This window comes from Sardina pilchardus, chromosome 22, assembly GCF_963854185.1.
Source record: "Sardina pilchardus chromosome 22, fSarPil1.1, whole genome shotgun sequence".
NCBI classification, from domain to species: domain Eukaryota; kingdom Metazoa; phylum Chordata; class Actinopteri; order Clupeiformes; family Clupeidae; genus Sardina; species Sardina pilchardus.
This window is the reverse complement of record NC_085015.1, coordinates 4,709,025-4,732,049: the sequence shown is the minus strand read 5'-3', so window position 1 is coordinate 4,732,049 and position 23,025 is coordinate 4,709,025. Positions and strand designations below refer to the sequence as shown.

Here is a 23,025-nt window from a genome sequence, read left to right as displayed (position 1 = left end):
AAAAGAAAAAAAGAAAGAAAAAAGAAAAAAAGAGAAAAAGACTATATAGAGGAGCAAAACAAGGAGGTGGTCGTTTTGAGGGGGGCAGGGAGGCCATGTTGTTGCTCTTGACGCCGTGTAGGATTATGGGAAGCCGTCGTCATCATCCTCCGCCATCTCTTTGGCAAACTCTAGATCCTGCTGCTCCCGCTCTCTCCTCTCCTGCACGGACCAAAACATCAAATGTTACACACACACACACACACACACACACACACACACACACACACACACACACACACACACACACACACACACACACACACACACACACACACACACACACACACACACACACACACACACACACACACACACACACACACACACACACACACACACACACACACACACACACACACCTCTTTGGTCCAACCACACAGGATGGCCATGGGTCATCTACTGAGGTAAATCCACTCAACACACACACACACACACACACACACACAATCTTCCATTGTGTCACCATACTTCTGGGTAGTTTCAGGATGAAACCACTTCGAGATAAGCAGACGGCATGTTTACTTTAATGTGAATTCCAAAGCATGAGCGAGCGGGCAACTGTACCTCTGCAGACTCCAGGTCCTTATTGTAGGCCTTCGGGGGGAACCTCATGGCCTGTGAGGAAAATGACATCAGAAATGTTTGACCAGCGTGTCATCGAAACAGTCACTTCGTTTGTTTGCAAACAGAATGTCGGAAATTCAACCACACACAGTCAACATCTTCGAGCCTTTATTTCACAACTGTGCAGTTTTCCAGACCTGCGCAAGCACTCTTGACATTCCCTAATCTGCACATACCCACGGCATACATGACCCTGAGGTGGCATTCATTGCACTATCCATCGGAGGGCTCGACATTAATGGTTGCCTGGTTACCCTTGGCTACCAAATTGTTATAAGTGGTAACCAGATTTGGCTGGATTTGACGACCAAAACCTTATGCCTGTTCGCCAAGCTGGCCAAGACGGTTGAGCCTTGATGCACAGCAGGGGTGAGCCACGCACCTTGACAGACATGTTGTGGATGTCCAGGCAGAAGGAGATGCGCTGGTGGAAGGCGAGCTGTGGCTCCCGTGTGCCGTAGATGTCCATGGTCTCCTTGGACTGCACGTAGCCCTTCTCATGGTTGATGTTGGCCTCGATCACGCCATCCCGGATGGCCTGGGGGGGAGGGGGGGGTGAGGGCGTTCAAGTTAAGCACAGGCTAGTCAACTTCGCTCATTAGACAACTTTTATTTATATAATACATTCCTATTTGGCTATGTATGCATGTGCCATGTACACAAAGATTACTTAAAAAATAAATAAATAAATAAATAAATAAATAAATAAATAAATACAAAAAAAAATCCTCAATACATACACACCATCACAATACATAGTCAACTTAAAGATACCACAAGCACAAATATCAATAAATAAATAAATAAATAAATAAAAAATCCTCAATACATACACACCATCACAATACATAGTCAACTTAAAGATACCACAAGCACAAATATCAATAAATAAATAAATAAATAAATAAAAAATCATCAATACATACACACCATTCCATCACAATACATAGTCAACTTAAAGATACCACAAGTACAAATATCAACACACGCACACACAAATAAAATCTGCACAAATGAGTGCAGTCTTACAGACTCTTCAGTTGTTCCCAAACCACTGGTCAAACGGATCACTACTATTGGTTACCTTTGCCACAATGAACTCGGCATCCTCGGGGCTGTCCAGCTGCAGCTTCTGGGCGATATCGGCGAGAGAGATGCGCGAGTAGGACAGGCTGATCATACGCACGCCTGCAGGGGGGAAAGAGAAGAAGCAAAAGAGTCATATCTCACAACCACCTGATGGATCTGCTGCTCGCTATACTTTAGCAATCCTGTAGGAATTGAAATGCCTGTAGGAAACTTGCATTTCACCCATCCACGTGTAAACTAGTCCAGGCAAAGTAGGGTCTGACCTACAGTTAAGCCCAAAATTATTAGCCCCCCTGAAATTTTGGAACATTACTCTAAAATTCTCCCTAAATTTTTCATCCCTGATCAAATTTTCAAAATCAAACATTCGCCAGTTTTATTATGTAGAATCTGGTGCATTTTGGAGTGTTAATATATTATTAGGAATACTTAATCTCAAATTGTGTGAAAAGTAGAGTGGTCAAAATTAATAGCCCCCATGTGATTTTTTTGCTTTTAAACACACACAACCAACCTGTCACCTTTCAAGCCACACCTTTGCAGTTAGTTAATGTCCAGACAACACCTGAACGCCCAACCAGCATTGATTGTTTACCTAAAGACTTCAAGGAACAGGCCTACAGGCACTTGAACACCTGTCTGAGAGGGGACTGCCTTTACAGGCATACTGAAGATAAAGGAAATCTGTCTGGACCTCAGAAAGAACATCATTGAGGCCTTTAATATGGAGAAAGGCTATACTGTAATCTCTAGATGCTTCACAGTCTGTAGAACAGCCGTGCAAGGCATCATTACAAAGTACAAAGAGTTCCAAGTTTGTGCATAACAAACCTAAGTGTGGATGAAAATGCTAAATATCTCAATCTAGAGAGAAAAATCATCAGGGATGTTAGCAAGCAACCCTGCACATCCGCCAAAATGATAGTTGCTGACCTTGAGACCTCTGGGGTTAAAGTCTTGAGGAAGACAGTAGCGAGGGATTTTTATTGTGGAGGCCTCCAAGGTCATCAACTGAGAAAAAACCCATTACTCCAAAAGGGGCGCTTCAAAGTCAGACTGAACTTTGCCCATGCACATTTAAAAGCTAAAAATGAGTTTTGGAAAACTGTCCTTTGGTCTGATGACATTAAACTGGAGCCGTTTGGGCACATGGATGTTGCCTATGTTTGGCGAAAAAAGGGAAGGCCTACAACCATAAAAATACAGTTCCCACAGTGACGCATGGTGGTAGGAGCATCATGTTATGGGGCTGTTTTGCTGTCTCAGGCACAGGGAGCCTTGTTTGGGTGCATGGGATCATGAAAAAGAAAGATTATGTTGACCTTTTGCGGGATAACATCAAGACGCCTGCTCTTAGTCTAGGCTTAGGTCGCCAACAGGTCCTTCAGCATGATAATAACCCAAAGCATAGTGAAAAGTGGTCTAAAACGCCCTAAAGGATACCAAAATCAAGGTGCTGGAATAGCCTACACAGAGACCAGACCTCAACCCCATTGAGAATCTGTGGCACGTGCTTAAAGCAGGAGTCCATACAAGAAAACCATGCCGTTTGGACGAGCTGGAGCTCATGGATTAAAGTGAAAAAAAATCATCTGACTGAAAATTATTTGTCCAAAAAACCCCCAAAAATTGACAAACGCAAGTGATGCAAATCAAAGGGCCTTAGCGTAGACCTACGTAAAATAAGGCATACAGACTAATTGTACCCTCCGTTTACAAGTAACACATTTTAAAGTAGGCCTAGCTATTCAATACTGCAGACTGTTGCTTATTAAGAGTGCTCCGAGGGCCAGCCATAGCCCGTTGGCCGCCCCCCCCAAAAAATAGGGGGCTTGGGGGGTGTCACTGTCACCCCCGAGAAAATTTATTAAATACTGTTATGTAAATGCAGAAATTCTGCACAGTTTCAGTCAGAGATTAGGGCCAGCATTATGCCTAAAATACATGTATGTCTCCAAAACATTCCTCACCTGTTATCAGACATGCATGAAAACAATTAAAACTCACAGCCATAGGTTAACCGTCAGATAGGCCTCTGTTATTGAAGATTTGGAATAATTTATTTGAAATGTAATATGCTAAAGAATTCTGATGTTTTCTGATGTCAGGATATAATTTGGTGTAACTTTACTTAGTGTGATTAAGCCCTAGGTGACATGTTGTTTAATTAGGTGCATGTCACTTTAAGACGTTTTAGTTTTTGGGTAAGAACGTGATGCACGGCATGAATGTTAGGAGTTCCACGGATTTTCTGACCGCGTTGGTCGTGTCAATTGTATGAGAACTGTGCTGTTTGTTACAATAAACATTCAAGAATATTAACTGGAAGACAAGATGTTTTTATAAGAACACGCAACACGCGTCAGTCATAGGACTCCTATTATATAAGTTTCGTTTATTGGAAACGGACCTACGACTTTCTCTTTGAAGAAGACAAATTAGGCAAACTGTAGGCCTATAGACATAGCCTAAGGTACTGGATCCTTTTGAATTGTATAAATTAACCTTGTTGGCTTATAATAATTATTTTTAGAGAAATTAGCAGTTAAACTAAACAGTAGGATAGCCTAATAGTGGCGTGGCGCAAACACACACTTTTCCATTGTCTGTCTCTGCGTTTCGGGCGCACCCGACTCTATTAATATTAATAATTACCGAAAGTAGGCTATATCCATGTTCTTTTTACCTATTCATCTTTAAGCTCCCCAACACTGCCGACCTCTAAGTAGCCTAATTTGATGAGATCGGGGAACTATACACAGCAACTCCGGACAAGAAGTCATCGCAAACAACGCAGAACTTTGCGCAGCTTGTGCGTGGATGTCTGTCCTGATGCTATTCTGTAGCGTACTATTACAACTGGCGAAACAACTGTTTATTTTCATTTTACTTTTATGAAGAATAATTAGCCCAAATCATAGACTAATTAAACTGAAAAAAACGACAGCTTTTCTGAAATTCTGCAAAGCCTGTTGAACCTACAAAATAGCATGCGGCTCCATAGGCTATAAATCAACACTGTTCTTTCATCTGTTTTAATTGGCCTTTCTTTCGTTTATTATTGTATCATTATGATGATGATGATGATGATTATTAGTAGTAGTAGCAGCCTAATAGTGGTAGTAGCCTAGTAGTAGCCTAATGTTCATCAACCCAGTTGCACGAACGCATTTATTTAGCCTATTTATTTATTTTGCGCACAACGAAATTTTAACATAGGCTAAAACACAGGCCTGACACAAAACAAGGTTCAACAAGAGGTGTAATCATCACTGCAGCTTGCAAGGAGATCGCGCGGCATCCCCTCCCCCCAAATATTTTCTCCCCGGATCTGCATCAATCTCATGATTGACCTCTAGCGCCTCCGGTTGACGGAAATCCGTCGTAGCGACGGAAAACTTTAATCCATGGGAGCTAAAGAGTGCTTAAGAGATATGTGCCAATCTAGTAAAAGACTATTCAAAGAAGTTGTTGCCAGTTGAAGCAAAGAAAGGCTACACTATTGACTATAAATGGTCTGGGGGCTAATAATTTTGAACATGTCAATTCTTGCTTTTCTTGTCACAAATCAGAGCATGAGTAAACAATGATCATCAAACTTTGTGGGCATACTGTCTTTGCGCTTCTGTAATCATATAAACTAGGCACATTTTTGGAAATGGTCATTTTCATGTATAAACAAAGGATTATGTCTGAATTCATAAGGGGGGCTAATAATTTTGGGCTTAACTGTAAAACTAAAGTCACCACTAAACCAAAACTAAACCACATAATGGTTTCTATTCATTCTAAGTATTACAATGTTCTACCCCTTGGATTTTCATGGATTTTTATTATGTGATATGGAAAGGTTTCATGAACTGAACGACAAACATAATTGTTACAATTTGTTTTGGGTTGGGCGATTTTTTTTCCCCCCACACGGATTGCCTAGACTAGTAGTGTAAACACATTCCTACACACACACCTGCACTAGGAGCACACATATATCCGGTGCCTAGGGAAAAGTTGAGGGTTAGGTGCCTTGCTCAAGGGCACTGCATTCATGGATGTGGATGTGTGTGTGTGTGGGGGGGGGGGGGGCACTGAGAAATCACTCCCCCACCCTCATTCCCCCTGTGCTGTAGATAACCATAAAAACACCTCCCCATATACACCCACTTCGTCCAGAGCTTATATGCCAGAGTTTGTCTTGTGTTCACACGGCCAACGTTTAGTGTGCAAAAACCTCACACGTTACTTAACTACTCTCACATTGATCAGATTGTTCTTCGATTTTGACAGCTGCTCCAGACACCAGACGCCATCTCCCCCCTCTAGGCATTTTTGGTGATTACGCAATTACAACATCGGTTGGGTTTGGATCACGTTGTTCTTTCACCGATGTGTGATGTGGTGAGAATAGTCTGTCTGGCAGCCATCAAGGCAAAGTCTCTCTCTTTTTATTTATTTATTTTCTAAGTATATTTTTTGGGGCTTTTTTGCCTTCATTCATAGGACAGTGTAGAGTGAGACAGTACACAAGTGGGAGAGAGAGATGGGGTGGGATCGGGAAATGATCGCAGTTCGGACTTGAACCTGGGTCCCCGTGGGCACTCGAACCCGTTCATGGCATGAGCGCTGTAGCCTGTTGCGCCGCGGCTATGCATAATAAGTTGGAAAATATCAAAAATAAATCCACTTTCATCCATGACGACTTGGTTGTGTACAACTCTACCTAATGAATCCAGGTGTGTGTAATTTATATCGGATCTGAGCATTGCACGCCAAGATCGGATGTGATCGGATGTGATCGGATGTGATCATTTGCAATATGCAATGAGAACAGTCAGTCAGAAAGATCAGGTTTTGATCGGATATGCAAGACATCCGATTTCGACTGCCAGTGTGAACTAAGCCTGAAGGTCACTCGAGGTCGGCACTTACCGGTTTTGATGACGTTGTGCCGTAGGCGGATGATGAGGGTGTAGGTGCCGTCGGTCTGGAACTTTTCCCCAAACTGGTCCAGGGCTTGATTGAACTTGGCCAGATTCCCTGTTCTCACGGCTGAGAAGGAGGAGGAGACACAAAAGGCAGGGATGGACCAGGAATTAGGTTTTTTTTTATTTTTTGCTTTTGCTTTCGGAGGTTGCATCAGTGACCAAAACATCCAACCTAAAAGGGCTTACGCAGTTTTTCACGCAACAGCTACACACTTCATCAAATCTAATATCACAGCAGAAGAGTTGGCAGGCCTCTGTGACACTACGGCTGCCGTGTGGACGAGCCTCTGCAGACCCCACCAGATCCGAGTGTGTGTGTGTGTGTGTGTGTGTACCTTGAGTGAGCAGGAAGTAAGGCATGAGGGACCTCTTCAGAGAGGGCTGGCGGAACTGCAGGCGGTCCGGGATCTCCCCCAGCAGAAGCTCCACCACGATCAACAACTTATGCACCTGAGAGAGAGAGAGAGAGAGAGAGAGAGAGAGCAATCCACAATTCTGTTAAACATGTATTTATTTATTTTTCCCTTAAACTCTTCAAGTGTACATGTAACTGAGCTTTGGCAATATTGTTCATGAAACGTTCATGCCAATAAAGCTTTATTGAATTGAATTGAATTGAATTGAGAGAGAGAGAGAGAGAGAGAGAGAGGCGGGCAAGAGAGAGAGAGAGAGAGCTTCAGCCAGGACGCAAATTATGCATCTGAGAAAGAGACACACACAGACAGACAGATAAGAATAGGCATCATCATTACCCACAACATGGGTGTAATTCCCCCAGATACTATAATTAGTTAGCAGGTTTGTTGTCTGATTGGCCTGATATTCACTGTGAAGACCAGTGAGCATGCCCGATACTAAAAAGTGCATGAGATTGAATGAGATTGAGATTCATTGTGTTCAGGTATGGGCAAAATAAACCAAATATCAAATAACTTCATTTAAAATGCATCAAAATAAACTACAAAATACATATTCCACACCATGTACCAAAAACAATTTTATTGTTATTCTGAAAATACTAAAAATATGTTAACCAGCGTGTTACATCTCATAGCCTACTGTATCAGAAATGTACTCAAAAAAATCACTACTGAAATTGTCAAGAGGAACAAATCTACTGAGAGCCAAAGAATCTGGGCTTAAAGAAACCCAACGCCAATGACCTTAAAATAACGGCTTCAAAATGATGGTACACTGAAAAATGCGCTGACTGGTGTTCTATTGATACGGAGATTGAAATCTCTGACATTGCCAATGCGTGCCCAGCATCTCAGCGCTGACTGGTGTTCTACTGACGCAAACGGGCATGTTTTGATCCACGTTGCAGGGCCACCACATAACCGGTTCCAGGCCGGTTCTAGTGAAGATTACAGTTGCCAAGGAGGATGAGTTGCCAGGTATCAAAGGGAACGTGCCAGAACAACAATGCTCAGGAACGTTGCCCAGCAACACTGCACAGAAAAGGTGCCTTTTGGATCATCTGCTTTGGAGGACAGACATATCAAAGTCATGTTGCCTATGTCTGTTTTTCTTTTTTTCCCCTCAATGTTGTCAATGTTTTGTGCTTTGGCAACACTATTTATTAGTATGGCTGTAGTTACAGATAGATAGATAGATAGATAGATAGATAGAAAAGAGAGAGAGCGAGAGAATAGAGAGAGAAAGAAAGACAGGACGTGGCTAGGAGACTGGACTGAGTAGACGGAGACAGAGCAGGGACTCACGGTCTGCTTGAAGCCCACGGCGGTGTGCTGAGGGGCCTTCCTCAGGGCGTTGGTCAGTGTCCTCCTGGCCTCAGAGTACTCCAGCTGAATGGCCTTAATGCGCCCTAGAGAGAGAGAGAGAGAGAGATAGAGAGAGGGAGGGAGGGGGAAAGTCACAGAGAGAGAGAGAGAGAGAGAGAGAGAGAGAGAGAGAGAGAGAGAAATAGAGAGAGGGAGGGGGAGAGAGAGAGAGAGAGAGAGAAACAAAGAGAAAGAGACAATGAGAGAGAGAAAGAGTTAGAGATCTCACAGTGCCATTTGCGCTGCTTTCTACCAGAACTCTGGATATAGATATAGACTGGGTAAACCCAGCCCGATTTTCTGGCGATCGCCTTCGACGACAAGACATTCTTGAGATATCGCATTCACACGAGAGGGACACACAGTACATGTGGCTCCGCTCAACTTAGAATCCCAGGCAGAGATAGCCACTCGTTGCTCACCTGTGTAGTAGAGGTAACGCGCCCACTCGTTGTTGTTGGCCAGCTCCGGAAAGACGGACTTGGACACAAGCTTCTCGGCCTGGTCGTACAGGTTGTACTCCAGGTAGTTCCTCAGCAGCAGGTTCAGCAAGGTGGCCTGGCCATCAGCATCATGGCGAAGCGTCGCCGTCCGCAGACGAGTGTGCAGGAAACTGAGAGATTGAGAGGGAGGGAGGGAGGGAGGGAGAGAGAGGGTGAGAAAGAAAGAAAGAGAGAGAGAGAGAGAGAGAGAGAGAACAGGAGTCATGAAAATATCCATAAATGAGGACACATTCTAGCAAGAAAAAGCAGAAATAACTAACTTTTATGTAAAGACAATAAATAGATAAATATATAGGTAGATAGATAGATGACACTTTTGTGATATGGTACATATTGCTCTAGCAAATAACAACAATGCCTACACCACATAGTAGAACGATAATGTCACGAGGAACTATATTGATGGGGATCACTTTCAGAGTGTGTTTGAGAATAACAGTAAAAAAATAAAGACCAACCAATGAAAATCCATTGCATTTGACATCACATTCATTAACATGAGGAGCGTTTCGTTATCGTTGGTCAGTGTGGAAGTTATTGCTGTCAGGAGAGGCCTTAAACAGTGGCCCTCTGGAGGCAGTAGGGGGCAGGAGAGGCCTTAAACAGTGGCCCTCAGGAGGCAGTAGGGGGCAGGAGAGGCCTTAAACAGTGGTCCTCTGGAGGCAAGAGGGGGCAGTAGGGGGCAGTAAGGGGCAGGAGAGGCCTTAAACAGTGGCCCTCTGGAGGCAGGGGGCAGTAGGAGGCAGGACAGGCCTTAAACAGTGGTCCTCTGGAGGCAGTAGGGGGCAGGACAGGCCTCTTGGAGGCAAGAGGGGGCAGTAGTGGGCAGGACAGGCCTCTTGGAGGCAGGAGGGGGCAGGACAGGCCTTAAACAGTGGTCTTCTGGAGGCAGTAGGGGGCAGGAGAGGCCTTAAACAGTGGCCCTCTGGAGGCAGTAGGGGGCAGGAGAGGCCTTAAACAGTGGTCCTCTGGAGGCAGGGGGCAGTAGTGGGCAGGACAGGCCTCTTGGAGGCAAGAGGGGGCAGTAGTGGGCAGGACAGGCCTCTTGGAGGCAAGAGGGGGCAGGACAGGCCTTAAACAGTGGCCCTCTGGAGGCAGTAGGGGGCAGCATAGAGTGGTTACCTGCGCACAACGTCCAGCTGGTTGAGGAACTCGTAGACGCGGGAGTGGTAGTAGTAACACTTGGCGGCCACCAGGTCCAGAGCGCGGCGGTTCTGGGAGCCGATCTTCTGCAGCAGGTCGTCAGACACCTTCTGGGCCTGCAGAGGTGAGGCATGGGGATGACCAAGAAAGATAGAAGAAAGAGAAGTTAGCATTAGGACTTAAGTTTCTTTTCTTTTTTTTTTAATAAAAGGTCAGCCATAGTGAAGCAGCCATACCCAACTCCTAGCTCACCTCTGGCTCATTTACCAAAAACTAGGATTCCCCAAACATACTGAATGGCTATTAGAAAGAAATGCAAAAGCCAGGCAGCTTAGAGTCTAAAGCACAGCTTAGTATAACATGCCGGCTAAATGCTGTTTTAAAAGTAAAGTGACAGTCCTCCTCTGTTTAAGTGAATGAGAATCGTTCATCCTGAGGTTAGGAAAATGTTTAATGTTGCCAAAGCTGATATGATAAAGCTTTTAACGGTTATATCTATGATGAACCAGCCGGGGCAGCCATGGCCTACTGGTTTGGGCTTCGGGCTTGTAGCCCGAGGGTTACCAGTTCGATCCCCGACCAGTCCACGGCTGAAGTGCCCTTGAGCAAAGCACCTAACCCCTCACTGCTCCCCGAGCGCCGCTGGTTGGGCAGGCAGCTCACTGCTCTGGGTTGTGTGATTCACCTTACTGTGTGCTGTGTGTTCACTAATTCGGTTAAATTGGGTTAAATGCAGAGAACTGAATTTCCCTCACAGGATCAAAAAAGTATATATTCTATTCTATTCTATTCTGAAACTGCTAAGACTGCCATCGTCCCATAAACTAAGTGCTGTGGCGGGGCTTGCCTCTGGGTAGCGCTTGTTGTTGGTGAGGTAGACCACCAGGAGGAGCTGCAGATAGGCCTCCACCTCCGGCAGCAGAGGGGTCGCCGCAGCCTTCCCTGTGCGAGGCCTGAACTGCACATCCCCCTCCATGTCCATGGGCTGAGAGAGGAGAGAGGAGACCGGAGATCAATGAGCGGATCAAAACAATAAAAACAAACAAACAACAACAACAACTACAACAACAAATCAATTAATCTACCGTATTTTCCCAACTATTAGCCGCAGCTTATACACGGATTTAACTAAATGTCTTACATTTTTAACACCTTTCCACCATAGCCCTTTTCATCTCCCATACCCACCTAGAAGCAGCACGCGTACCATCAGTGGTACACATACCACAGTTTGGGAATCCCTGGCATAGACCTACCTCTTCCAGGAAGCCCAGCAGGAAGTCCTTGCCGGCGGCGTTGGAGGTGTAGAAGCCGGTGACGGCCTTGTGGAGGACGTTGGGGTTGAGGCGGCGACTGGTGGAGGGAAGCGCTCGGAGAGCACGCAGCACGAAGCGCGGCTCCTTCCCCGACACCGCCTTCTCAATCTGCTTCACATGCTCCTTGATGTCTGGGGTGGATCAAACAGGGCACGTGGACACTCAGCACAGGGATGCATTTAGACAGGATCAGTAACTGTTGTTCCATGGCAGTGAAAGCCAATAGGAAAACCTCCGAATTGCACGCAAAATGCACTGTTAGGCATTAGGCAAATAATTGACAATATCTCAATATCTCTTACTGTCGGCTTTCAGTACATGGTTTAAGACTAATACTAGACTAAAATCTCCATTGAAATTCTCATTTAGTCGTTGAGGACGGGAAACTGGCTGTATGTGTTTAGAATTCTAATTACTGACACTCACAAACGAAGTCATTCATTCATCAAGGATGCTCTTGTCCCGCAATTACGTACTTTTGCTAATACCATGCAGTAATATTTCTATGGTGTATGTTTAGAAGGCCGGGTGAGGATGACAACACAGATTTGAACATCTGTTAACGTTATGAGTTTAAAGCATGCGATATTTAACGTTAACGGACATAACACTTTGCTAAGAACAAACTCGACAGAAGGTAGTCCAAGGTAGCAGTATTTCCACTAAAAATACAGCTAACGTTAACCTTAACAACAACATTCAGTAGGCTACTTGGACATCATTACTTGAGCGATAACGTTACATTAGCAAGTAGACTGACTCAGGTAATTATTTAGTCTCCGTACACATAACAAATTCAAACAAATATGGGTATTTAAACACACGAAACAGAAATCCCTATCACAATAAAGGCACTAACACCGAAAGACCAATGCTGATGTACTGACATTATTATGACAGATTACAAATAGTACTAGCTCGCTAAGAGTGTTAGCTACATTGCTAACATTAGCCATTTCTACAACCAAGCGTCGGAATAGCACTTTTCTATTCTGTAGCCAGCCAACGTCAGGGTGCTGTTAGCTGTTAGCGAACGTTACCTTGCTAGCTACCAGAGAATGTCTAGCTACCTAGCATGCTAAGCACCGTACATTTACAGTTGAAGGATTATGAACGCCACAGACAAAGAAGCAACATTTATAGTTTAGACAACATAAACCAGTTGTGACTAAATAAGTTACCTTCTAACGTAAGGCTGTCGATTTCCTTTGGAGGCTTTGCCGAGCCGGCGGCGTCCTCCTCGGGCATCTCAACATCCTGAGGTTCGGGGCCCGTCTCCTTCTGCTTGTCAGCTTTTGAATCTTTGGGCTTTTCACGTCTCTTCGCTGTTTGTTCCTTCATCTTGTCTCTACAAGTAGAAAGCACTATTTAGCACAGAGCAAAATCGCCAAAAGATGTAAACAATAAATAAGGAGTCACTGTTAATCGAGTCAATGAACAACAACACTCACATCAGTTTGTCTCAGCAGAATGACTGGCAACTATTGCGGCGCGCAAAGAACTCTGGGAAACAGACATCACTAGTCAAGAAACACAACAGGAAAACTTAAAGATATCAGACAATATCGTTCAGGGACATCTTTGTGAGCATTGGACATACCATACCGGCGGTAGGCATAGTTTTGTTGATTTAAATTCGATATTCGAAATGTTGAAATTTGAATTGACCCTTCAAGTAATTTTGAATGTTATGTGTAATATGAAATTATTGTGTCAGCTGCAAACAGGGACTGACAAGGATAAGATGGCAAAGTCAACTCAAAAGTGTCAGGCTACTCAAAGGCTTCTGTGATGAATGTTATGGACAACACCAAAAAATGACTTAAGTTGTTAAATATCATTGTTATCCTTTATAAATAGGTTCAATGTAGGCTAGCATGAGTTAAGTGGATTCTGCACTGCACTGACAGGAGGGCCTCCCAGAACATAAACCAAAATTGTTATTTTTGGGAGCCATCATCTTAGGGCCTCAAATGTTGGACAGAAACCTCTTTTGGCCACTTATGCTCAATAAAGGTGATGCTCAATAGTTTCCAAATGAGTTTCTAAGGCCACATGAAAGCCCTCAAAGTCATTGGAACTATGAACTAAAAAACAATGACATTCTATGAATTTTCATATGCACCTGCCACTTCTGTTAGGCTATGAGTGACTATACAATAAAAATAGCCTATTATCACACTGTTGTCATAAAATGGGACTCTGCAAAAGGTAATTCTCTACAATTAAGCATGAGGAAAACATTTGCACTCGGCAACCAGAGAGGGGCTCTCTCCACAAGGGATTCCTTTCCCCCAAACCTTTAGAGTCAAGTGCCATAACTCACCCAAACACACCCAAACACGCAGAGAGAGAGAGAGAGAGAGAGAGAGAGAGAGAGAGAGAAGAGAAGAGAGAGAGAGAAGAGAAGAGAGAGAGAGAGAGAGAACGCCTCTTTCTTGAGTAAAACGTGTGTGAATGATACAGTGTAGTTCATTTTTGTCCGTACCCTATCTGCCATTTCAGCATCAGTAGCATCAAACCTCGGCCCCTTAATTGTCTTCTGGGACCACCGCTGCGCTTCTCAGGATGAAAGCGGATCCTGTGTGGATGAGAGGCGGTGGGTGGGTGGCAAGGTTCTGTTAGATTGAATGTGTCACCCTATCCACGGTGACTTGTGTCTTGTTACCAGGTGATGGTATCACTAACGCTTGAGTAACACAGCAGTGGGGGTGATGTGTGTGTGTGTGTGTGTGTGTGTGTGTGTGTGTGTGTGTGTGTGTGTGTGTGTGTGTGTGTGTGTGTGTGTAGGTGTGTGTGTGTGTGTGTAGGTGTGTGTGTGTGTGTGTGTGTGTGTGTGTGTGTGTGTGTGTGTAGGTGTAGGTGTAGGTGTGGGGGTGTGGGGGGGGGGTTATTTGGCCTTGCTGACATCTGGATGAACACGAGCTCAGTGAGAAGAACAAGAGCTCCGTCACAAAGCAGACAACGTGTAGCCTACATATCATCAAACATGACATCAAACAGACATCATCATGCACTCATTTCTGTCGGGGAAAACAATCTCACAAACGTTTTTGTAATGTCCTCAGATATGTACTCCGTGTAGGGACATTCCAGAATTGGAAGGGCAATTCCTGGAGTCTAGTCAACCACCAACCAGGACATCATGATTTGGCCCTCTCATCAGACCTGAGCATCTGAATGTGTCACACACAAAGAGCTGACCCCAGCATCTGAATGTGTCATACACAAAGAGCTTGATTGCAGTGCCAAATCACACAGTGACGACACACAGGGGAGTTAGCTGATTGAGCCGGCAGGGTGCGACTAAATCGGCCATTGCGCTAATCAAGAGGCTGCAGTCTAATCTCTATTTCAAGAGACACCTTCCTATTTGGCATGCTGGCGCTCAATCTGTGTAGTTGACAAAGATGCCTGCTGAGCCTTGTGAAAAGACACTGATTGTAGCAACCGGCCACAATGGGTGTATCTGTCATGTGAGTTAACCTGAGTTCATATTTGCTAGATAAAGACACCCCCCACACACACACACACAATTATGCCATATACTGTACATATTAATGTTGTGCTTTATTGGTCCTAACAAACAATATTGGCTAAAGGGCAAAAAGAAAGCAATTCAAAATGACGTGAAATTGCAAGAGCAATCACTGCAATATTCCAGCATTGCTTTGGAGAATTTGATTAGCATTCTGATTTGCTAAGTGAAACTCACAAGGCTCATTACTTCAGGATTTCATTAAAAATCAACAGTAAACACTCCATCACACAGGCAATAACAGCAAACATAAATAGGCATTCTTGCATTTTGCACCATCTGTAATTTATTTTAGTGGAGAGACACAGTTTAATTGAAATGTTTAGCTCAATTTCGATAGAAAGTTTGGCAACCTCACGTTGAACCGTGACTAATGTCTTTGCCAGTGTTTCATACAGAGATGATATGATATGACTGCTTATTGGTCTGCTGCGTCCGCCGGGAGTATTGTGTTGAATCATGCGCCACATTTCACATGAATGAGTGACACTCGGATCACCTCGGCACGCCTGATGCTATCAAGCGCAACACTTTGTCAGCTTGTCATTTGATAAAAGAGCAAACTCAGGCCCACCTCGGGTCACATTTCAGACACAATATTTACTTACCTGCCCCGGGCCGCGGCTCGGCCTCCTCTGGGAGTCATGTGCACGGAGCCGGAGGGGAGAGAGAGCCGAGAGCCGAGAGCCTAGCGGTGTGGCCGTGTTACAGACACCCGCTGACGAACAGCCAGTCAAACAGGACCAGCCCAGCAGTGCTGCAGACCTGCAGCACGGATGAGACCTTGCATTCTTTCAGAGGAACTAATTACAGTAATTTGCAGTATTTCAAATCTGAAAACTCTGGTGTGTGACATTGTCTTCTCCACGGGACAATCTGGACAAGACAAAGGTGTATAGTACTTCCAACCTAACAATCCTGGAATGACCTTGCATTCTCACAAAACAGCTGATATAGGCTACTGTAAACCTGGATAACCCGGGGTTCACATTCATCAAGGGAAATAACATGTACGGTGTTGCAAACCATCCAATCATCATGCGGCTTTGCATTTGCCATTTGCAAGACCAAAACATTTTAATGGTTTCTAAGCCACAGGTTTGCATGAAACTATGTTTAAATGGCATGCGGTTGTGGTTGAGCATTCCTATATATGCTGAGCAAGGGAATCATTAGACCCATTTTACTGCATGGGGCATTATGTGGCATTATCTTTTGCACAAAAGTTATTATACTGAAGGAACACATTCATTATCCAGGGCATGCAGGATCATTATAACTTGTTCCTACAAGATAATAACTTGAGCGCATGTGTTCCCACAGGTTAAATATGCTGTGTGCACAATCATTAAAAACAATCACATTTTTATTTGATCAATTGGTTTCCTCAAACTGGAAATTAAGAACCATACTAAAGAAGAAGATAATATATTGTGCCTGATATATGAAAATAAATGTGCTCTCTTGGTCAAATAATAAAGCAAATTAAATCAAAAGTGTGCATGGGGTCATCTTAACTGCCAATGAGGATGGACAGGTGGCCTGGGCAAGAAATGGCAGGAGGAGAGTGTTGGGAATGAAGGGGACAGATGGACCTTCAAAACATGTCGGGCTTTGCAGTGGATGTAGTCAAAGATCCTTAAGGCGGAGCAAGATACGTCGTCGTAGTTCATGTCTATGGGCGCAAAACGGGGATCACTTCCTCTGCATAAAGGGGGTGTGTCATGCGTGTCATGTCCATAGACTTTAATGGAACAGCTCTGCATAAAGGGGGATTTTGCCCCCCTCCCTCTTGCGATTCGGGTTCCAGGAAGTGGCTTCTCATGAAGTATCTTGCTCCGCCCTTAATGATCTTTGATGTAGTCTCTTCTTTAACAAAAATCCACTCTCATTTCCTGACCTCAGTTTTGGCATCTTTGGATTGCAACGTACTGGATGTCATAAAGAGCATCACAGAAAATAAGACAAGAATATAGTGAAATCCCACAATGAAATCTAAAAACATAGACAAAAATTCAGAAGTATTTTCTAGTAAAAGCTACCAAGAAGTGAAGTGACATATAGAGGCTCGAAGAAAAAAAGAGTAAACATCAATGAAAGCTGCCCCATCTTGGGACATGTAACTGAGTAGCGCAGTTCTGGTTTCAAAGGCCGAGCTTGTTGACAGAGCCGTGTCCTGACACCCAGGGCTGATTGAGTGGCTCTGAAGTAGATCGCATCCTTGTGAAACGAGAGGTGCAAACCTCACGACGCACACAAAAGAAGCGGGACACTCAAACACAAAACAAACCCACGCGAAGGTCGCCACGCTAGGCGCTAGCATGGCCACACAAAGACCAATGACATTCTCACATACAGCCACAGAAACACTAGATGGGGAGGCGATCACGTCCCAGCACACAATGAGGCCAAGACATTCCACACACACACACAGTGGCATGTTGTGGCAAATGTCAGGTCTGGGAAGCACATTTAGTCCGATCAGCTAATTGAGGCCAAGACTGTTGACAAATGAGTCTAAAGTATCAGCAGCATGGATATGAAATGGCAGAATGGATGCAATTACTGTAAAAATGGCTTTAATTATTCATCATCACCGAAAGGGCTTAGGAAAAATTAAAATGGTCCCATGGGTTTGTGCTGTATAAGAATGTGTGTGCGTGTGTGTGTGTGTGTGTGTGCAGACCCACTAATGGGTATCATTAAGAGACATGTCACAGGATCAGCAGGGTTGAGAGGCCAGCCTGTAGCCGTGGTGACAGTAACGAGCTCAGCTGGCCTACTCTGCAGAGGGCTATGACGGTGCACCACATCAAAACCTGGAAAAAACATTCTACATTCTACATTCTACATTCTTCATTTCATTATATTTCAACACCACCCATTAAAAGAAAAGGACATATCAGAAAGACACACTGAAAGTGATTTGATTTGAAATTCTTGAATATTGAAATGTTACTAAGATGGAAACCGAACAGAACAAAAGTTTTTATTTGAGCAGTTATGCCTATATTAAACAAACATATATATTACAAGGCTTGAATGCTTTATTTAATGTGTTTGTTTATGTCTTGGTGTTACGCGTACGCTGGCAACTACATTGCTCCATCTGGCATCTTTTGTGTTGTGTGTCAATGTCTTGTGTGTGGAGCACGTTGAGTTGCATTCTGCACAAAAATGTGCTATAGAAATAAAAGTGACTCCACTTGACTTTTAAATCCCTTTACTATGTTGAATGGATGCTCACTGTTTACCTTATACTGTATTTCAGATACAGTACTAACTTGAATTCCATTTCAGCTAAGCCTTCATACAGTAGGCCTACATGTCCATGGAAGTGGGTCTAAGTGCAACTATGTATCAGTTACTGCATACTCAAGCAGCTGGCCAATGATCTAGAAGACAAAATGGGACCCATGTTTTAAAGCGTTATTTGGACATGGCGTTTACTTGAATCTGAATGCAAGATGTGAATGTGAGTGTGTGAGTGGCATACACTCTTTCTCTGTTATTTAATAATAAAAGGTATACTGCTCTGCTTCATATTGGACTAATAGTCGTATTCATTATTTAAAAGACATTAGAGTGACACTGCTATAGGCTCATCTCAAGATATTAGAAACTTGTTTTAATCAAGCATATATTAGCTCAGCTGCTGAAATGATTAACGGGATGTGACCTTCCCAGGTACTTAAAGAGGAACTATGCAGGATTGGCGATTTCATCTCTGGTTTCGGTTTCGTTTTTCGTTTTCGCTCGTTTTATGCTTGCATTTTCTCTGCAGAGCTTCCCCGACAGCTTTAGCGTGTATATTTATACATGTATAGGCTATATTTAAATATATAAATTGCAAGCGTGGTTCTTCATCTCAGACTTCCAGATGTAAACAAGGAGCGATCGTCTCCTGCAGAAAGTTGCATAGGGTCTCTTTAATATTACACAGAGGATCCTTACATTTATGGATATGTGATGCATTTGATGTTGTCAACTGTTTGCGTTCATGGGTGAATGAAAATTGGCATATGGCATGCAGCAGAATCTCTAGACATGTCAACTGGAGTTACCTCTTAATCTTAATTGTCATCACCTATTGTGACATCCTTAATTTCATCAATAGAATTTTCTACGGTGTTGTTTTGTGTAATTGTGTAATTGTGTGTGTGTGTGTGTGTGTGTGTGTGTGTGTGTGTGTGTGTGTGTGTGTGTGTGTGTGTGCCTTGCTTTTGTGTTGTGTGGGTGCATCCTCTGGCATCTAGGTGAGCAGGATGTGGCTGCTTTACTTACTTGTTACACGTTCTGCGTTTCAAGGTGTTCGGGGCTGAGGGGGCTTTGAATGTGGTGTATGTGTGTGTAAAGTATTATCTCTGTGCTTCCTGGATGCAGTGAGTGTGTGTGTGTGTGTGTGTGTGTGTGCGATCTCTGCGCTTCTGCTCGGCATAACAACAAACTGTTGTCGAGCTGGGGCTTTGAATATATATTCTAAATGATTGTACCTTGATTTATGCTTTCTTTTAATGCTTTATTATTATGATATTTTTTTTATTATTATTACTCTTTAACTGTTGCCCATTTGTGCTTTTATCTGCTAGTACTGTTTGGTTTTTGTTTATGTAAAGCTCATTGAATGAAATGCGTTATATAAATAAACTCATGGTTTTCAGAGCGCAACAGGGTCATGGTTCGGCTGAATGTGAAGGCCACTTCACAATGCATGGCCAAAAGGATTAAGTGATGTGAGGGCCACTTCACAATGAGTGAATTTGAATTTCGCCTGGCAGCTCAGGCTGGAAACCAGCAGATCTATTTTTCGCTGTTTACTGTAAAAGTGTTTTGTAGAAACAAAGCGCAGCCTCCCCAGACTAGATTGAATAGCTTGTGCTGTGGAATGTGCTTAAGCAGCAGTCCATACAGTTGTCATCTTCTGTTGCATGACAGGAGACATGTTGTTCACATAAAGTATGCGGTAGAGTGAGAACATGAAAAAAATGTGTGCTTTACTGACATACGGTGCAATTGCAAAATCTGAGTCCATGTACAGCAACAGACAGCATCTCATCCCATCCCATACCCCATGTCCAGTACCCACACTATTAGAACAAATGTGCTGTTTTTAACACATCTCTGTGTCCACGTAGAGACAACACAGTTCACTTTTGTTATTTGTTATACAGTATGTGTTGTGAAAAGAATACAACTTGCTTTGTTGTTGTTTTCTTTAACACATCTTTTGTCCAGATTGTTTCCCACACATTTGTCTTACGAGTGCACAAGAATACTGATTCATTCCCTCCACTCCCCATCTCTCCCTCACTCATGTCCTTGAATTTCCCCTTGGGGATCAATAAAGTATCTATCTATCTATCTATCATCTGTCCCCTGTCCACTGCCCTATCAATACAAGCTAAAAAAATAAATAAATACTGTAAATAAAAAAACAATATTCAGTGAAAGGCTACAAGTCCAGCGTGGCGATTAAGGGACACCACAATCTTCCATCTCTTCAACGTTCCAGAGGAGTACTGGTCCTGAGGCAATACGGAGAAGACTGGAGTGTCTTACGGCAGGTTTTTGATGCACAAATGAAGCTCACATTTGTAAACAAAGGCAATCGTTCAAAAACATTCGAAAGTTACTTTCCTGCTTGTTTGCTTTGAGTTTACCGCTTACATTTCAACGTTCCCCCAGCGTCTCTCAAATGGACTGAGGAGGTACAGTAGTTCTCTGCAAACATACATGGACGCTAGATGAAGGGCATCTGTAGGAGTTGAGGAATTTAAGAATGTTTGTGCAAAAATGTTCAAATGCAACAGATCAAAGGATACAAGTTCTCCTCGAACGTTTCACAGAATTTCAATGCACATCAGGTTTCCACAGTCTTTTTTTCCACAGCCCCTTTTGTCCTACATCTCCAAGCGGCCTTGGATGCTTTCCCTGAGGCCATTCGGGATGCTAAGTGGTGCTGTATGTGCTGCATTGGCCACTGGGTTCAGAACAAAATAGCAGTCGACACTTCGCAACGCTGCCAAACGCCTGCCGTGCCGTGCCGTGCCGTGCCGCGCTTTGGTCAACACTGCGGCAAGCGGTTCTTGTCCAGCACGATCCACTGAAAGTGACGAGGTTCCGGAGGTTCCGGAGGTGGCGTGGTGGCGTCGCTAGACCACAGTACTGGTGGTGATGGAGGTCTCTAGACCACAGTACTGGTGGTGATGGAGGTCTCTAGACCACAGTACTGGTGGTGATGGACGTCGCTAAACCACGGTACTGATGGTGATGGAGGTCTCTAGACCACAGTACTGGTGGTGATGGAGGTCTCCTCGGGGCTGGCCTGCTTGTTGGGCAGGGACTTGAGGTACTCCAGGTGGTGATGGAGGTCGCTAGACCACAGTACTGGTGGTGATGGAGGTCTCCTCGGGGCTGGCCTGCTTGTTGGGCAGGGACTTGAGGTACTCCAGGTGGTGATGGACGTCTCTAGACCACAGTGCTGGTGGTGATGGACGTCTCCTCGGGACTGGCCTGCTTGTTGGGCAGGGACTTGAGGTACTCCAGGTGCCGGCGCGCGTCCTCCTGGTTGGCGCGCACGTAGTAGACCAGGTAGGAGATGACCATGGCGAACCAGCCGAACATGGTGACCAGCATGGCCACGTCGGTGGTGCGCTTGAGGCCGGCGCAGAGGTCCAGCTCCTGGGCCGCCACGACGAAGGACTTGCCCGTGGCGCCGGCGTCCTCCGGCACCGTGGAGTGGCACACCACGCCGGCCAGCGAGGCCGGCTCCAGCTCCAGCTTGGGCATGGCTTCCTGCAGGGCGCAGTCGCAGCGCCAGGGGTTGCCCGTCAGGTTGGTCCTGGAGCGCAGGCCGCCCAGCGCCTCGGGGTCCAGCGTCTGCAGCTGATTGGAGGACAGGTCCAGGCTCTGCAGCGAGGGGCCGAGCGCGGCGAGGGAGCCGGGCTCCAGGCGCGCCAGCTTGTTGTGCGACAGGTCCAGCTCGGCCAGCAGGGGGAGCCCCAGGAAGGCGTCGGCCGGGATGCTGACCAGCTGGTTGTAGTCCAGGTAGAGCCGGCGCGTGGCGTTGGGGACGTTCGGCGGCACCGCGGTGAGGAACATGCCGCTGCAGCGCACCACCAGCCCACCTCCGTCACCTCCGTCACCTCCGCCACCTCCGTCTCCTCCTCCTCCGCCGTCGTCATCGCTCAGGGAGCAGTAGCAGCTCTCAGGGCAGCCGGTGGCCTTCAGCTCCTGGAGAGCGGTGGCTGCCGAGGAGATCACCAGGGCAACGAAGAGCAAGGCATCATGGGATGCCGGCATTCCCACCTATAGAGAGACAGAGACAGAGACTGCAGCAGCAGCAAGTCTATCTGTGTCTGGAGGAGACGGAGAGAGGGAGGGAGAGAGAGTGTATTATCAGTTACTATGGAAACCCAACATTAGTAAAAAAACAACATGCACTATAAAGAAAAAACCAAAAGAGAAACCAAAGAATAAACATTATTGCTAAGTATGGCATACATATAGATTATAGCCATATGTGTCACTTTTGCATGCATGTTTTCAGTTAGACAAAAATCTTAAAAATCTGAAGTTGTAGCAAACTGCCTCAGAGTGAAAGGCCTCGGACCTGGATGTGTTAACTCGTGTTAAACAGCTTCTTTAGACGTACTGAGGTCTTAGGTGTATCGGTTTATGTTGGTCAACAAATGTGATGACTTCTTGATCTTGATTAATGAAAGTGTAAAAAAGCTATCTACATTGACATTAACTAAGGATTACTCTGTTGAACATGTCTTCAAAAGAATATGTCTTCAAAAGCCTTGTTTGGTCCACATGCCAATAATACTGAAGAGCTAGGAAGGCAGACCATATTTCAGTGTAAGGACGTAAAATGGTAGCCTGGAAAAATCCAAACTCATTGAATAGAGTCTGGTGACTCTCGATTGACAGGCACTAACTTTGAATTCATTGGTCCAGCCTTCCCATTCACATTGATCAGAGATTCCCAAAGGTACTGTA

At 44.7% G+C, this 23,025-nt stretch overlaps 2 protein-coding genes across 2 annotated transcripts; both read right to left on the bottom strand.

Annotated features, from left to right (window-relative positions):
- On the bottom strand, positions 1-13,012 carry psmd3 (proteasome 26S subunit, non-ATPase 3). Its single transcript, XM_062526176.1, has 13 exons — positions 12,935-13,012; positions 12,665-12,831; positions 11,424-11,614; positions 11,015-11,152; positions 10,147-10,283; positions 8,944-9,134; positions 8,462-8,565; positions 7,073-7,187; positions 6,682-6,801; positions 1,751-1,854; positions 1,049-1,204; positions 607-657; positions 1-201 (listed from the first exon to the last, which is right to left on the bottom strand). The coding sequence occupies exons 2-13, from the start codon at positions 12,822-12,824 to the stop codon at positions 124-126; spliced, it is 1,545 nt and encodes a 514-aa protein (XP_062382160.1). The 5' UTR covers positions 12,825-12,831; positions 12,935-13,012; the 3' UTR covers positions 1-123.
- Positions 13,013-21,489: 8,477 nt separating this feature from the next.
- LOC134070521 (leucine-rich repeat-containing protein 3B-like) lies at positions 21,490-22,323 on the bottom strand. The gene is made up of 2 exons (XM_062526906.1): positions 22,209-22,323; positions 21,490-22,157 (listed from the first exon to the last, which is right to left on the bottom strand). Exons 1-2 carry the CDS (start codon positions 22,321-22,323, stop codon positions 21,490-21,492), a joined length of 783 nt encoding a protein of 260 aa, XP_062382890.1.
- Positions 22,324-23,025: the final 702 nt, after the last annotated feature.

Coding starts and splice junctions, on each gene's coding strand:
- psmd3 (XM_062526176.1), bottom strand. CDS start 12,824: ATGAAGGAACAAACAGCGAAGAGACGTGAAAAGCCCAAAGATTCAAAA. Junction 658..1,048: donor TCCACAACATGTCTGTCAAG/GTGCGTGGCTCA, acceptor TTTTCCTCACAG/GCCATGAGGTTCCCCCCGAA. Junction 202..606: donor AGGACCTGGAGTCTGCAGAG/GTACAGTTGCCC, acceptor TGGTCCGTGCAG/GAGAGGAGAGAGCGGGAGCA.
- LOC134070521 (XM_062526906.1), bottom strand. CDS start 22,323: ATGCCGGCATCCCATGATGCCTTGCTCTTCGTTGCCCTGGTGATCTCC. Junction 22,158..22,208: donor GAGCTGCTACTGCTCCCTGA/GCGATGACGACG, acceptor GAGGTGACGGAG/GTGACGGAGGTGGGCTGGTG.